The 17,080-nt window shown below is 40.9% G+C and overlaps 3 protein-coding genes across 3 annotated transcripts; 2 read left to right on the forward strand and 1 right to left on the reverse strand.

Annotated features, from left to right (window-relative positions):
• Window positions 1–303: 303 nt before the first annotated feature.
• Window positions 304–6,396, forward strand: DSM5745_09495 (uncharacterized protein; the record flags this gene model as incomplete). Its single annotated transcript, XM_026751511.1, has 2 exons — window positions 304–6,282; window positions 6,340–6,396. The coding sequence occupies 2 exons, from the start codon at window positions 304–306 to the stop codon at window positions 6,394–6,396; spliced, it is 6,036 nt and encodes a 2,011-aa protein (XP_026599859.1).
• Window positions 6,397–6,488: 92 nt separating this feature from the next.
• Window positions 6,489–8,434, reverse strand: DSM5745_09496 (flavin-containing monooxygenase; the record flags this gene model as incomplete). The annotated part of the gene is made up of 4 exons (XM_026751512.1): window positions 6,489–6,968; window positions 7,029–7,757; window positions 7,839–8,212; window positions 8,287–8,434. 4 exons carry the CDS (start codon window positions 8,432–8,434, stop codon window positions 6,489–6,491), a joined length of 1,731 nt encoding a protein of 576 aa, XP_026599860.1.
• A 7,445-nt stretch (window positions 8,435–15,879) lies between these two features.
• On the forward strand, window positions 15,880–17,065 carry DSM5745_09497 (serine hydrolase domain-containing protein; the record flags this gene model as incomplete). Its single annotated transcript, XM_026751513.1, has 3 exons — window positions 15,880–16,416; window positions 16,482–16,753; window positions 16,837–17,065. The coding sequence occupies 3 exons, from the start codon at window positions 15,880–15,882 to the stop codon at window positions 17,063–17,065; spliced, it is 1,038 nt and encodes a 345-aa protein (XP_026599861.1).
• Window positions 17,066–17,080: the final 15 nt, after the last annotated feature.

The raw sequence follows: 17,080 nt of genomic DNA on the forward strand, positions 1-17,080 counted from the left end.
AAGGTTTAAAATAATAGGCGTACGCCTAGTAATCCCCGGGGTGTTAAATATCACTACTACTACTACTATTATTACCTAAGGTGGATAGCGTCGGTCCGACAGGTATATGCCACCCATGGGCAATACTCTCTGATATCAGTGCCGATGGAAAACATCAGCAGGCTCAGGGTCCGATGCTCGAGGCTCTGGGCCCTGCACTATGCCCACCCCAGCCTAGCGGAGTCTCACTTGGTCTGCCTATAAAAGCCGCTCCCCCGCCTGGGTCCTTCTTTCCTCTCCGACTTCTTCCAGGTTTATCTCACCATGGAGGACGAATTCGTGGTCGTCGAAAGAGCCGATCTCCCCCCTTCTCGCGAGGAGTCATGGCTCGAGCCCACCGACTACCGAGGCGAGTCCAGCGAGTTCCAGCAGCACCTGAACTCACTGGTGCCTGGCACCGGCGAATGGATCGAGCAGACCCCCGAGTTTCAGCAGTGGCGTGACTCGTCTTCCCATGGCGCCCTCTGGATCAAGGCCATCGCCGGCGCTGGAAAGAGCGTTCTCGTCGCCCGTTTGGTGTCTCTCCTGCAACAGCAGAAAGACATTCCCGTCCTCTTCTTCTTCTTTCGACAGATTGTCATTGCGAATCATGGTCCTCATTCTTTGGTTCGTGACTGGCTCGTTCAGCTCTGCAGATACTCTCCGGACCTGGTCAAACGACTGGAGACTCTCCGGGAAAGCAACAAGCGCGTGCAGGATGTTGCCTTCAATGAACTGTGGCAGATCCTCCTCGATACCCTGGGCTCACTTGGCAGGGTGTACTGCGTTGTTGATGCTCTTGATGAACTGGACACGAGGCATACCGCGGACTTTCTACCTCGCCTGGTGGCCTTGGGGCAGCTGGCACCCGACCGGGTCAAGGTCGTCATGTCGAGTCGTCCCCTTCCCCAGATCCAGGCTGTCCTCAAGACTCCCAGTGTCCTGGAAGTTCGGTTGGAGAACGCCCAAGTCAACAAAGACATCGCCTTGTTCGTCGATTACCGTCTACGAACCGCCCAACTACCCGACCTGGACGAGCCTGCCCTGGCCGAAGTCAAGAAAGCAATCGGCAACCGTGCTCATCCATCGTTTCTGTACGCGCGACTGTTGCTCAGCGAACTGCTAGACAAGCATGCGATACAAGGCTGGTCGGAGGAATCCGTCCGCCAGTCGCTTCGCTATATCCCGGAATCGCTCGAAGACTTGTATACTCAGATGCTCCGCGATCATTCAGAGAAGGCTTCTGTACCACAGGAGCGTCAATTCCTGATCCTGCAGCTTGTTACCCATGCCACAAGGCCTCTTCGCTTACTCGAGATTGCGACCGTCTTGGATTTTCTGTCAATGGGCGCCGACCGGGAGGGCAAGTATCCAGATACAAAAGCAATGACACGGATGTCTTGCGGCCCTCTGCTAGAAATCCTAAACGACGAGACTGTGTCCATCATTCATCATTCCTTTACCGAGTTCTTGACAGACACCCGGCGAAAAAAGACCGATACGTTTCCCGTTGTCGATCCAGAGGATGCTCACCGTCTGATGGCGAGAATATGTCTGCGATACATTTGCGGAGGAGGGCTGTCATTAGAGACGGTGAAGAACTCGCCCGAGTCTATGTATGAGTTTGAGAATGGGCCAGCCAGCAAACTGAGGAAAGCCCAGATGGATAACCCCTTCATTGACTATGCAGCAAGGAACTGGCCTGGCCACGTTCGTCATCTGACGGCACTCGACAGTGAGCTGCTTCAGCACCTGCAACGGTTCTTACATGCTGGAAATGACGCCTTTTTGGCCTGGGTGATTGCGCTCATGAAGCCTGGCAAGGACCCCATACCGTCCACCATCTCGCCCCTCCACGCCGCCGCCTGGGCCGGAATCGCCAACTACGTTGAAAACCTGCTTTCCGCTGGCCAAGATCCCAACGTGGTCACCAAGCTGGACGAGACTCCGATTGCCATGGCAGCGAGGAACGGACATGCAGACGTTGTTGAGACCTTGCTTCGCCATGGAGCCGCTCCTGATGAGCCCGACTACTTTGGAATGAAGCCTCTGCACCACGCTGCACGAGCCAACCACCACGCTGTCGTCAAGGCTCTCGTGGACGCTGGAGTCGACCCATCAACGCAAAAGACTCGGGATCCCACGCCGCGCAAATGTGGGAATATGCGGCCCAGTGTGGGACAGACACCACTGGAATATGCGTGTGGTGCTGGGGCCATTGAATCAATCCGTGCAATGCTTCCTCATTTTACCGCTGGCCATGCACGCTCAGCGATTTGGTGCTGCATGGGGAGCTCACGAATCGAGCTGCTTCGATTACTCGTTACGTTCCCAGGCCTTGAATTCAGTTCGGAATTCGGTGGAAGGTGCCTGATGAGAGCGGCAGAGAACGCAAACCTCGAGACCCTCCAGCTTCTGCTGAAGTTAGGAGCCAACGCCCGGTATCAGCCACAGCGGCCACGGTTTGCCATTCGAAACAGCAATGAGTGGCAGCCAGCCGAGACCGTTCTCCTTTCTCTGTGCAGGTCAATGGACCGCATGAACTCTAGGCTCCTGCATAGTCCCACAGATACAGAGAACTTTGAGAAATGTCTAGATCTCGTCCTCCAGGCAGGCTGTGACGTGGACGCCCGCGACCCTCGCAACTCCGACCGGACTGCTTTGTTTCATTTCGCGGAAAAGAGCCTTCCTGGCATAGAAAAACTCTTGGAAGCCGGCGCAAATGTACACGCCACTGACCGGGCGGGAAACACTCCGTTACACGTATACAGCCCTCGCAAGGGCTCTGAGCGTACGCTGGCGGCTTTACTACAACATGGCGCTCGCTGGGATGTGATCAACCCTTCCGACGGCAAAACCCCTCTCCACAGCTGTTTTGATGGTTTCAGTAGTGACCACAATCCGGAGGTCTTGCAACCTTATATCTCAGACTGGAACATCCCTGACTGGCGAGGTGACACGGTCTTGCACTGCGTGGCCGAACGCCACAGCGATCTTGTCAGGAAGCTGCTGGAACTGGGAGCAGATCCCAATCGCCGCAACCACGCCGGGAAAGTCCCGCTGCATCTGGTTCACCGCGGTGACGATATTGACGCTCTTCTGGCCGCCGGGGCAGATCTTGAAGCGAGGGACAACAAGGGCCGGACTGTGCTTCTGCGCAACGTGGTTAAGAGTGATGCCGGAGTGCTACAACACCTCCTTAATCACGGGGCGAACCTGCGTGCGGTGGACTTTGAGGGTAACGGGGCACTGGGTCTTGCCATTGGGAAACCAATGTCTGGCGGCGAGGTCTTTGAGTTTCTCCTGAAGGCCGGCGCAGATGCTGGCCATCTCAACCACAATGGCGATACCCTGTACCACCGGTGGATAGAGGCGTCCTTGGAAGGGTCTCCCAATTCTCGTGCTGATCGCAGGATCTATAATCTTCTCCTGGAGCACAGTGCATCCAGCCCAACTATGCCGAATAGCAAAGGACGAACAATCCTTCACTGCATGTGCTCTGTTCCAGTTGGTTACCGTGAAACGCTGTGGCGCCCTGAGGAGAATGTGCTGGAGTGGCAGCCGCTGAACACGCTGCAAGAGCTGATTGAGACTGCGGACTCTGAGGGCCGACGACCGATCCACGACGCGGCAGCCACATCGGAGGAATTGGTTGCGTGGCTGATGCAGAAAGGGGCAGCCCTCACGGCGTTGACCCACAAGCGAGAAACCGTCCTGCATATGGCTGCTCGGGCGAAGGAAAGCAATGCTCTCGGGCTACTTGTGGAGAGCTTGGATGCGTCACAGCTAGAGTCGAGTATCAACCAGCAAGATGATGAAGGACGGACTCCTCTATTCTATGCTTGCCGTTCAGGCGATCTGCAGAGCGTCATGATACTCCTAGAAGCTGGATCTAATGTGCACATTAGTGACAATAATAAGGAGACGCCTCTACACGCCTGCGCTCACTTCAAAGCCCAACGCGTATACCCGGACCGCGACCGCCATCCCCCAAGCCACGACGAGGGTTGGCGGAAAGTCATTGACGAGGACGAAACGCTTGGGGTGCAGGGGATCATCCGTGCACTCATATCTCGTGGCGCGGACGTCCTCGCTCAAGACAAGTACAGAAGAACCCCGCTCGAGATTGCAGTTCAGCTTGAGAATGAGGAGATGGTAGCATCTTTGGTGGAGGAGACGAGGCAGGCAATACACTCAACACCAAACGAAAATGGTTCAACGAAAACTCCGAACTCCCCTGGACAGCTGGTATTGACGGCGCGTCACACTATCCCTACTGCGATTGTGGATCAGATCCTGCAGAGCCAAACTCATCGTCCAGTTCAAACTTATCACTGGCTGCTGAAGCTGCGCGCGTACGATGCCATCCGAGCCCTCGCTAGACGTGGTATGCCCTTAGTGGGAACTAGGCCACACGACTGGGACAGTTTCCTCCATGACCTTGTTCAACTAGGCATGTCGGAGCTGCTTGATGACTTGGGCAAGATCGCAACAGGAGAGCATTGGGTGGATGGGAGCACGCCCGACCCCAATACCGGCCGGACGGACTTGCAGCCGTTTCTCATCCTGGCAGCTGGCCGTAAGACACCCAGTGTCGATCTCCTGAAGGTCATTGTTGAGACGTTCCACGCGGACACTAACATTCAGACATACGACGTTGACTACTCGAGGGAAAACAGGAATATTATGGCGATGAAGAGCCCCCTTAGCATCCTCGCCGCGGGCAAGCACTGGTGGCATAGGGACGGCATCCGCTATCTGCTTCAGCGCGGTGCCAACCCTAACCTTTGTAATGGGAAGGGTCAATCTCCACTGCATATTGCCGTCAAGGGCGGTTACCGACGAGCAAGCATTGTCAGGATCCTGCTGGAACATGGCGCAAACCCTGACTTGGTCGATTTGGATGGCAATACACCGCTGAGCCTTGCAGCCGGCGACCCGGATCTTGTGCGGTTGCTGCTCCAGCATGGAGCGGACATACATCTGGGATCCAACCCAGTCTTGTTTACTGCCATTGGGAAGCAAGACGTTGACAGTGTTCGTATTATTCTAGAAGCTGGGGTTGATTGCAACAAGCCCTTCAGCGAGCGTTCGTCGTCCCCAGTGCCTGAGAAGGCCGAGGAGGAATCTGCCCACGACCTTGTTTATGGCGACAGGTATCACAGATGGAATAACAGCAACAACGAGGAGGATGCAGACCGGGCACGCATGTTGCTCTGCCGGCCACTGCATTATGCGTGCCATGCGCGGTTCAACCGCGTAGACAGGGGCAAGGCCGTTGAGATCGTGAAGCTGCTTCTGGAACACGGCGCCAATCCATTCCTTCCTGTTTGTCCAGATGAATCTGAGATCCTCATCCACGACGTGATATACCAATGGGGGATCGTTGAGCCGCTTCTTGCCATTCCAAATCTCGACCCTCACCTACGCGATGGCTCAGGACGAACCCTCCTCCTAGCAGCGTGCTCACCACAAAAAGAGGACTTTATCGATGCATGGGGTTGCGGAAAGGAGCGTGATAATTGGCGCTCTGCTCTTGGATCTGCTGTTGCACGAAGGGAACACGCAATCACTCGACTATGCGACCTCGGAGCTGACGTTACTGCGACGGACGGTGAAGGCAATACAGCGTTGCATCTGCTCCTCACTGTAGCTGAAGATGCCGAAGCGAATCCTCTCCCCGACGAATGGACTACCCTGCTCTCATTCATGCTCGCACAGCGTCCAGATATGATCCACCAGCGTAATAATGCAGGGTATACGCCCTTCCACATGGCCGCTGCAAACCGCCAATTCAAACTCATCCCCTTCCTCATCGACCATGGATCGAACCCCCTGGAGCCTGATCCCAATGGAAACAACGTCCTCCACCACCTCGCGCCAACCCTGGGCAAAGAGCGCAAAGAAAACCACTTCGACGTATTCGATACCTTCATCGCGGGGGGTCTAGACATTAACGCCCGGAACGCGCTCGGCGAATCACCCCTATTCAAATACATCGCCTCTGTTAACTGTGAGCGCGTCATTTCGCATAAGAGTTTCATCATCGAGGGCTTCCAACATCGAGGCGCCGATATCCTGTCCCGCAACAACAACGGCGAGACAATGCTGCACCTGGTTGCCCAGATGTCCTGTACGCATGGGATTGGCTGCGACGCGCGGTTCTGGGGCCGGGGGAAGGGCGAGGAGGCGTGTGGGTTTATGTACCTTATGGGGTTAGGGCTGGATCCGATGGTCGAGGATGTGAGGCAGAGGTCTGCTGTGGTAAGTTGCTCTTTAGGGTCTGGGATCATGTGTAGGTGAATACGCTAATACTGGCAGGATATTGCGGCTGCGTATGGGAAGATAGAAATTTTGGAGATGTTTAAGAAGGTGTAGCCTATATTGATTATTGTTAAGAGAGTCATCATTGCCGTCATGATATATTCGAGCATCACAGATTACAACTCCAGAATAACTTAATATCAATCCTACAGCCTCGCTGCCTCCCTCACAACCTCAAAGCCCTCCTCCCAATGATCCAACGCCTCGCGAATCTGCTTCACATACGTCGGAAGTCCGCCCGCATAGCACACCGGCTCATACGCCTTCCCCGGGATACTCCCGCCCATATACGTCGACTGCGTCGTCGGAAACAGCGTGCGGTCGTTCAGCTCAATAACATGCCTCTTCCACTCCTCGCTGGCCTCCTTCTTCGGATTGATGTACTTGACGCCGTTGGCCTCGATCTTGGCGATTGTATCCGCAATCCACCGGCCCTGCACGGCGACTGTTGTCGGTCCGTTGGATAGCAGTGTTGGCCCGTGGGCCCCGTAGATGTGGAACATGTTGGGATAGCCTGAGACGGTCGTGCCGAGGTAGGTTTGCGCACCTGGCGCCCATTCTTCCTCCAGCGAGGTCCCGTCGATACTTTTTAGCCCGAGTTGCGTCATTACGCCGGTGACCACGTCCTGTATGCCGTTAGCATTGGCTTCCATTGAGTGAGCAGAGGATAAAAGGGGGGGCCTCACAAACCCCGTCGCAACAGCGACAACATCAACCTCATGCTCCGTCCCATCAGCAAGCACAATCCCGCGCTCCGTAAAATGGCTGATCGGATTACTCTTGATATCCACAAGCTCCACACTCTCCCGATTAAACTGCTCATAGTAGTCCGTCTCAAGACAAGGCCTTTTGACACCAAAATAATGCGGCATTTCCTCCAGCTTCGGCGCCAGCTTCTCGCGGAGTTCCGGGTCCCCAATCCGGCTGCGCACCTTCTTCGCCCAGAACTTGTAGCTCTCTTTATTTGCCTCCGCGTCAAAAAGATTATCCTTGTAAATCGACACCCAGAAATGGAAGCCCCCCTCAGCCCACGCCTTTTCATAGACTTGTTCACGCTCCGCGGCGCTGTCATCGAACGTATTCTTCTCCGCCCAGTCGTATAGAAATCCCGCGAAGGACGTCTCGCGGTACCGGAAGAGCTCCGGGTAGAATCGTTTGCGGAGGACTTGGTCTTCGATGCTCAGGGGGCGGCGCTGCATGGGGAGGGCGAGGTTGGGCGTCCGCTGGAAGACTTTGAGGTGCGAGGCGAGCGGGCCCCAGGCTTGGGTTATCTGGACGCCGGACGCGCCGGTTCCGATCACGGCGCATCTTTTGGACCGCACGGGGATTTCGGCGTCGGGCCAGAATGAGCTGTGGTGGATGACGCCGCGGTATTTGGACAGGCCGGGCCAGGGGGGGATCCAGCGTTTTGCGGCCTAACAATTCAGAAGAAATTAGACCTTGCGTCGCAGAAGAGAGCAGAGACAAGAGGGAGTGGGAGTGGGAAAGTGACGCACGAATCCAGTCCCAAGGACAAGGAACCTCGCCTTCGCGACGCGCCCATCCGCAGTCCGCACACTCCATTTCCCGGCTTTAACGTCAAACTCCGCCCCCACGACAACCGTGTTAAACGCGCAGTCCTTCTTCACGCCGATAACCTTGTCCACGTGGTCAAAGTACTCCCTGAGCTCCTGGTACGTCGGGTAATTGCTCTTCCAGTTCCAGGTCTCGTACACCTCGGGCCAACTGAACTCGTACTCGGGGACTTCGGAGTCGACAGCCGCGCCCGGGTAGCAGTTCCAGCGCCAGGTGCCGCCGGTGTCGTTGCCGGCTTCGTAGATTGTTGTGCGCAGGCCGCGGTCGCGGAGGGTTTTGAGCATGAAGATGCCGGCTGCGTTGGAGGAATGTGTTAGATCGGTGCAATTGGGGGAAGCGTGCATTTGGGGAACGTGTGGAGAGACGGACCGAAACCGGCGCCGACGATCAGGGCATCGATGTCGAGGTTCTCGGCGTAGGGGCCCGTCTTGGATGAGTGGGTTGTTGAGTAGTCGGTCAAGGACGTGGCGAATTTCTTTTCGGGAGAGCTGGGCTGGGGGGCTCCTAGACTCCCCATGTTGATGATGCGGTTGCGGTGAGCAAGATAAGATGAGTGGAGAAGGCCAATTGTTAGACAAGATTCTATAAGAAAAATAGAACTCCTGGGAAGTAACCTGTTTTTATACCCCTCCTCTTCCCATTAGGTCACTCGCCTGCACCCATGCAACCTTACACCACCGGCTTCTCCAAACTCGCCGTAGCCGCTGGGGTCTCACAGACGGTGATGCAGATGCAGTACGGAGTAGGCCAAATCATCCATGAATCATGAACCAGCGCCGATCAAACTCAATCCCCAACTATCCGCGGATTGCTCCACGGCCCCTCCCCCAGCATTCGCAATGGTCCGCAATGGGTCGTCGACTGGTCGTTGCTTCCCCGCATTCCCAGGTTCTTTGGCGGAGGTCACAGTTGGGGTTGACTAGAGCCCGCGGGTTAGGCATCCGCCAAGGCGCGCTAGTTTTAATATAATAAGTAGGCTAAAATTTAGCCTAAATATATAAGTTAATTATTTTATTTTTTTTATACCTTATTAATTTTACTAGGTACTAAGTTATAACTAGTTAGCTTTACTAGCTAACTTTATAGTAATATAAAAAAATTAGTTATTAATTAAGTATATTAACTTTTTTTTTTAAAATTTTTTTTTTTTTTACTTTTACTTTTTACTTACCTTAAACCTAACTAGTTAAAGCTAACTAATTAAAAGTAACTAGTTATTACTTTTTATTAATTATTTTTATTATTTAATTTTTAATTAGTTACTACTTAGTGCCTAACTAGTTATTTTTTAATAGTTATTTTTTATAAGTTTATTTTTATTAATATTCTTAACTAGTTATTACTTAGTTTTTAACTAGTTATTTAGTATAGTAATAAAAAACTAGGTACTTAAAATTCTTTTAAAGTACTAGTAATATATAAAATTATATATTACTAGTATTTTTAAGCTTTTAAAGTTTAAGATTATAAGTTAACTAAATTATAACTAGTTAATAATAGGTTATTAATTAATTTAATTTAATATTAACCTTGCTAATAGCAAGCCTAAAATACTTAAAATTTATATTAAAAAGTAATAATACTAGTGCCTTAAGTGCGCCTTATTAATAAGTTAATTAGTATTTAATTAATATTTAACTAGTAATTAATTTTTTATTTAAAAAAATTATGGTATAAAGTCTAACCTTACTAGGCATGTTAAAAAAATATATATTAAAAAAAACCCTTTTTATATTTTTAACTTTTACTTAACTAATTATAATAAAAAAACCCTAAATAATAATAAGGTTAGTAATATAATTAATAAGTAAATAGCCTATCCCTAATTAATTATTAATTAATTATTAATAAGTAATAAATTAATACAAGGTACTTATTAAAAACTATATTAATTACTAAAAGGCTTAAGCTATAAAAAAAAGGTAAGTATAGTAATTACTTATTTTTAACTAATTTTTAACTAGTTAAATATTATAAAAGTAATACTAGCTAATTAACTTTTACTTTTAGCCTTAAAAAAAAGAGGTAAGTCCCTTAATTAATAAGTAACTAATTACTAACCAGTTAGCCCTATTATTAATTTTACTTTTAATAAGGTTAATAAAACTCTTGCTATTATACCTAAAAATCTTATATAAATTTAAGCCCTAACTAATTTATAACTAGTTACTAACTAGTTATTTTTAAATTTTTTTTTTTTTAATTATTAAGCGCCCTTTTATTTATTATTATTATAATTATTTATAGTATAGTAATAAAGAGCTTAAAATATATATATAAATTAAATATTTTTAATTAATTACTAACTAGTTATATATAAATATTATTTTAACCTTTTTTAAAAATAATAACGCCTAGGTTAAATATAAAAAGTTTATTAAGCTTAATAAAAAGTAAAAGGTATAAGTTATTTTTATATTAACCCTAATTAATTACTAATTAATTACTTATTAATTACTTTTTTTTATATAATTAAAAAAGTGTTAAGCCCTCCTTGCCCCTTAATAAAAATAAATAAGTAAGTTTTTTTAATTAATTTATAATTAGTTTTTAACTAGTTTAGTTAAATAACTTTAAAATTTAAAAGCTAGGCAAGTAGCTTGCTTTATAAGCTTATAAAATTAATTTTAAAGTTAATATAAAGCCCATGATGCCCTGCGTAAGTTATAAAAAAGTAAAGGCTAAGTATAAGTTTTTTTAATTAATTTTTAATAAGTTACTAACTAGTTAGCCTGCAAAAGCACCTTTATTTATAATTTTTAAAAGTTTTATTAAATATTTTACTATTTTAATACTTAAAATGCTGCGCAGGAGGAGAAGGTGCAAGAAAAAGAATTTAATAAAAAGTAATTATAAGCTATAGTAAAAAAGGTTAAAAAAATTAATAAATAATTAAAATTAGCTTTTTTTAAAAATATAATAACTAGTCCTTAACTAGTTACTAACTAGTTATTAGCTATTTATTTTTTATTACTTTATTTTTTTTTAACTAGTTCTTAATTAGTTACTAGCTATTTATCTTTTATTACTTTATTTTTTTTTAAAAACATGGTAACTAGTTCTTAACTAGTTCTTAATTAATTATTAGCTATTTATCTTTTGTTACTTTGTTTTTTATATATATCTAAATTAAAAAGTAATTTTTATTTTTTAAATATTTAATATATACAAAGTAAATAAGTATAATAGTTAATTTATATTATATAAGTAAATAATATAATAAAAATTAAAAAAAAATATTAAAATTAGCTAATATATTATTTAAAAAAAGGCCTTTTAAAATATATAATATTTTTATTTATAAAGAGATATATAGTATTATTTTAATATTACTTTTTAAAAATTTTTAATTTTATATATATTAAATATATTTTTATTAACTAAACCTTTAAAAAATAATTAATATATTATTTTAATAAAAACNTATTTTATTTATTTTATTTATTTTATTTATTTTATTTATTTTATTTATTTTATTTATTTTATTTATTTTATTTATTAATTATTTATTTTATTTATTTTATTTATTTTATATATTTTATATATAAGTATAATATAGTTTAAATATAAATTAAATTAAGAAAAAAAAAAAAGAAAAAAAAATATTTTTATTAAACTAGTTATAAACTAGTTAATAACTGGTTAGGTAAGTGCTAGGTATTAGTAATAAACATGGAAATAAAGCAGGTAGTAAGCTAGTAACTAGGCCTTGTTATAAAAAAAGCTATTAAAAACTAGTAATAATAATAGTAAACTACTAATTTACGGAGTTATAAGGGGCTAAAAATATAATAATTAATAAGGTTAGGCTAAAGGTAGACTAACTAGTTCTTAACTAGTTATAAAAAAAACCTAGTTAATAAGCTAAGTATAAGCATGACTAGTTCTTAACTAGTTATTAAAAAAGTTAAGGCTTACTAAATTTTAAATAAAACTAGTGCTTAACTAGTTAGGCCTGTATATAATAAGTTAAATAATTATTTTTTTAGGCCTAATAAATAAAGTAACTAGGGGGTAATAAGTCCCTAACTAGTTAGTAATTATTATTTTAAAGTATTTTTTAAAAATAACTTTTAATTTTTTAAGTATTGCTTTTATACTATAACTTATTATTTTTAAAACTTTAATTAGGCTTGTAACTTAGCCTAATTTTATATAATTATTTTTATTATAAAGGGTAATAATTTAACTAGTTAATAACTAAATTATAACTAGTTATAAATAAAATACCTAAGGCTTAAAAATTATAGCCTTTATTATAAGGTAATAAACCTAAAAGTTAATTTAAAATAGCTTTATTTTAAAATTTTAAAAAATAATATAAATCTTGCCTAAACCTTATATTTTAGGGTAAAAGCTTTTTTTTTTTTAAAATTTATATTAAGGGCTGTATTATTTTTTATATTTTACCTTTATTTTTATATTATAACTAGTTAGTAATAGGTTAAAATTTAATAAGTAATAAGTTAGGGTTTAATAAGGGACTAATTAAAAAATTTTTATATAACTTATATTATTATTATAGCTTTAAAATAAGTTAAGCTACCTTATTATTATTTTAAAAGTTATATATAATATTATATATTTTTTAGGTATTATATTAAAATATATCCTGCTTATTTAAAGTATAAGCACTAAGTTAACTAGTTAGTAATTAAATATTAACTAGTTATAAATTAGTCCTTACCTAGTTACTACTTGTATAATTAATAGCTTTTTTCTAGTAAAAATATATAATTTTTAATAGGTACTTTTGCTAGTATTAATATAAAAACAGGCCTTTTTAAAATATATATATAGTATTTATAAATAATATAAATTAAGGCTAGTAAAAATTACTATTATAACTTTATAAATAACTTATTACCTTACTTTTAGTAGGACCTGGGGTACTAAAATAAATTAATAAAAAAATTAGTTAGGAGCTACTGCTTGACTAGTTTATAATTAATTACTTATTTAAAAAAAATATAATAATATTATAAAACTTATTAAAAAATTAAGTATAAATAAGGCTTGTTATAAGCTAGTATATTACTATTTTTTATTAAAACTTTTTAATTATATTTTTAATTTTTTATAAAAAATAAACTTAATAAAAAATAGTAATATTATAAAGCTGCCATTAATAAAACTAGTTATTTAAATTAAAACTTTAAAAATATTTACTAAAACTTAACTAGTTAGTAACTAGTAAATAACTAGTACTAGAAAAATACCTTTTATTTAATCTTTATTTATATTTATAATAATTATTTTAAAGCTTTATTAATAAAAATACTAAAACCTTGCTGGTTCTCCGCAAATTACTTTAAGTAATTTAAAAGTTTTAATAAATAAGATTTTATAGGTATTTTTTAATTTTTAATTTATAAATGCTTAATAAAGTATAGTAATTAATATAATTAATTAATAATTAGTAACTAATTAGTTATTAATAAGTGCTAGTTAACCTACCTTTACTATGTTTTATAAAAAATATAGTAAAAATAACCTTATTAAGGCTATTATTATTTACCCGCTTATAAGATATATTTATTTTAAAAAAGCTTAAAAACTATATAAGTTTAAGCTGCTTATTAAAGGTATAAATAATAATTATAAAACCTTTATATAAATAAATATTTTAAATATATGCCTAAAACAAGTTAGTAACTAGTTATTAATTAATTAAATACTTATACTTACCTATAATTTTAAAATTTAAATTTTTTTAAAGTATAGGTTATTAATATTTTTATTATATAGGTATATTAATAGCTTTTACTTAGTTATTATAGTAAATATTTAATTTATATTAGTAAATACTAAATAAATATTACCTAAATAATTAATATTATACTTTTAATAAAATTTATTAACCTGTAAACTATAAAAAAGTTAACCTAAAATAACTAGTTAGTAACTAGTGGCTAACTAGTTAATAACTAGTAAATTATACTTACTTTTTATAAAATTTAAATTACCCATGTCCTAAATAATAGCTTAAATTTTTTTATAATATATATAAGGTAATTTTTCTAGTGCTGGTGGTAGGTGTGTATACTTTTTTTTAAATATAAAAAAAATAAAAAAATATTTTTTAAAATTATTTAGAATAAAAATTTAAAATTTAACCTAGTATTTTAATGGTTTTATAAAATATAACTAGCTATAAAAAAAGGCTTTAATTAATTAGTAATTAATTAAAGACTTATTAGGGACAAGTTTAAAAACTTATAGTATTTTAAATATTTTAATATTAATAACTAGTAAACACTATAATTATAGGGTTGGAGAACCTTAGGTCTTTTAAATAATTACTTTAAATAATTAATATTTATTTTTTATTTAGGTGCTAGGGGTATAAAATAATAATTATTTAAAAACTCCTAGTTTTAATTATAACAGGCTATAAAAGCTAAGGCATAACTAATTTTTAATTAATAGCTAACTAGTTAATAACTAGTTATATATTTAAAAAACTTAAACTTATAAGTTTCTTAATAATAACTTAGGGCCTGCAGGTCTTATTAAATATAAAATAAAAAAATACTTTTTTATTATTATTAAATAACTTACTTATACTTTAAAAATAATTATTAAAATAAAAAACTAGTTAGTTACTAGTTAGGCACTAGTTATAAATATATTACTTACTTAATAATATTTTTTTTATTTTTATTAATTTTATACACCTTAAAAAAAGCTTAATATTACTAAATATTTTTTTAGCTATTATTATTAAGCTTAAAGTAATAAAGGCTTTTAATATTTAAATAAATTATAAGGTATATTTAAACTTTAAAGTATTAATACTTAATATAAAAATATATTTAATATAAGTAAGGGTTAAAAATATGCTTTTTTTAATATTTTTAATAATACTTATATTAAATTTATAATTAGTTAGTAACTAGTCAGGCACTAGTTAAGCTTTAATTATATATATATATATATATATTTATTACTTTCTTAATTTTTAAAATATTTATAATAGGCTTATTTATAAAAATAATATATATTATACCACCTAGGCTACTTTTTAAATACTTAGGTAGGCTATAACATGTTTTAAGCTTTATTATTATAATTACTTAATATAATAAGTTAGTAAAAATATAGTAGTTACCCTTTATTTATAATTATTAATAAATAATTAATTAAGAACTAGTTATTAATAAGTTAAAATTTACTTACTTAAGTTTTAATATTTTTAACTTTAAGATTTACTATATTAATAGCCTGTAATAATTAAAATATTATAAAGTAACTAGTTAATAACTAGTAATTAAATAAGGTAAAAAACTAGTTAGTAACTAGTTAAACTAGCTTAGGTAATTATTTATTTTTTATAAAGTATAATAAAATATTTAATAATATAAAAATAAAAGTTAAAAAAAAATAAAAGTTAAATAACCAAGGCGCTTTATACTAGCTGCTTTTAATTAGCCTTAGATACCTAACCCGCGTGACCTAGTCGACCCCAACTGTGGTCTCTCTTTGGCGGGTCCCCATTGGCTCCAGGTGGGACGGAACGATCCCGCGCCGAGGCCGCGCTCCACTGCGGAGCCCAAGATGTGGGTCCGACTGAACCCCGCTTGAATCTCGACTTTAAGTTCAGAGCAGAGTCAGTGAATGCTCAATGCGTAAAAGGGGGAGGAGTTATGAATCAGATACTTATATGGAATAGGAAAAGGGTATTGGTGGTCATTGATCGCAATGGCAGAGAGGAAGGGTTGCCTAGAGATACCCCTCATCAGCAGTATCACGGGGCTATTCACGGACTGGACTGGCTAGGATAAGAGAAGCACAAGATTGGCTGCCTTGCCTTCATGCAGGTTTGCTTTTGCTACCTGGGAGGTTATAACCCCGCTTTTACTCGGTTCAGCTTCGCGCCATCTTCGATCCAACACTCCCCCATCCCCATCATTTTCCAAGGTTATCTTATCGAATTCATCGATAACAATCGAATCGACCGTCATGACCGTGACATCGCCCTTCACCGAAGAAACCCTCTCCACCCTGCGCACCCTCGTCGACAATGCTTGCGCCGACCCAAAAACCACCATCCCGGGCGCAACAGTCGTAATCGTCGACAAGACCGGCACCGAACTCTTCGCGCACTCAGCCGGAAAGCGCGGCGCGCACTCGTCCGAGCCCATGACGCTCGACAACATCTTCTGGATAGCCTCGTGCACGAAGATGCTCGTCGGCGTGGCAGTGATGCAACTCGTCGAGAAAAATATCCTGAACCTAGACGATAAAGAGCAGATTGAGAGTCTGTGTCCGGAACTCCGCGATCTCAAAGTCTTGAAAGAAGACGGGACGCTCGAGGAGAAGAAGAATGCTATCACGCTTCGCATGCTCCTGACGCATACCGCTGGCTTCGGGTATACGTTCTTCAACGATCGGCTCCGCGAGTGGTCGTACCCTGCTGGTGTCGATGAGTTCTCAGGGCGCATGGAGGACGTCAAAACGCCGCTGCTGTTTCAGCCGGGTGAGGGGTGGGAGTATGGCGTACGCATTTTCCAACCACTGCCATACTCTCTCAAGTATAGGATGACTCTGCTAACAACGTCCAGGTCGGGCTCGACTGGGCGGGCATCGCCCTGCAGCGCGCAACGGGCCTCACGCTAAACGAGTACCTGCAAAAACACATCTTCGCGCCACTGGGCATCAAAGAGATGTCCATGATTCCAAACGAGGACATGCGCCGTCGAATGGCGTACATGAATCACCGGGGTGAGGACGGCACGCTCCGGCCAAGGGACCACCTGCTCCGCGCCCCGCTCGTCGTGGACCTGAACGATGAAGCCGAGATCAAGCGCGTGTTTGATAGCGGTGGCGCGGGGGTGTACGCGAAGCCGCAGGAGTACTGCAGTGCGCACCACCACCCCTATCCTGCATTGCGCCCGGCTAACAAGTGCACACATGCAGAAATCCTCGCCGTCCTCCTGAACAACGGAACGTGCCCGAAAACCGGCGTCCAGCTCCTGTCTCCAGACACAGTCGACACCATGTTCACGAACCAGATCCCGCATATGCCGCACTACAGTCGGCAGAGCATCCCCGCGTCGAAACCCGATCTGACGAACCCGATTCCCGAGCTCTACCCTGTTGCCGGAGACCCACCGCAGGGATGGGGCCTGACCTTTATGCTGAGTAATGGGGGCCCGACGGG

This window comes from Aspergillus mulundensis (genome assembly GCF_003369625.1).
Source record: "Aspergillus mulundensis strain DSM 5745 chromosome Unknown scaffold_12, whole genome shotgun sequence".
In the NCBI taxonomy this organism is placed as follows: domain Eukaryota; kingdom Fungi; phylum Ascomycota; class Eurotiomycetes; order Eurotiales; family Aspergillaceae; genus Aspergillus; species Aspergillus mulundensis.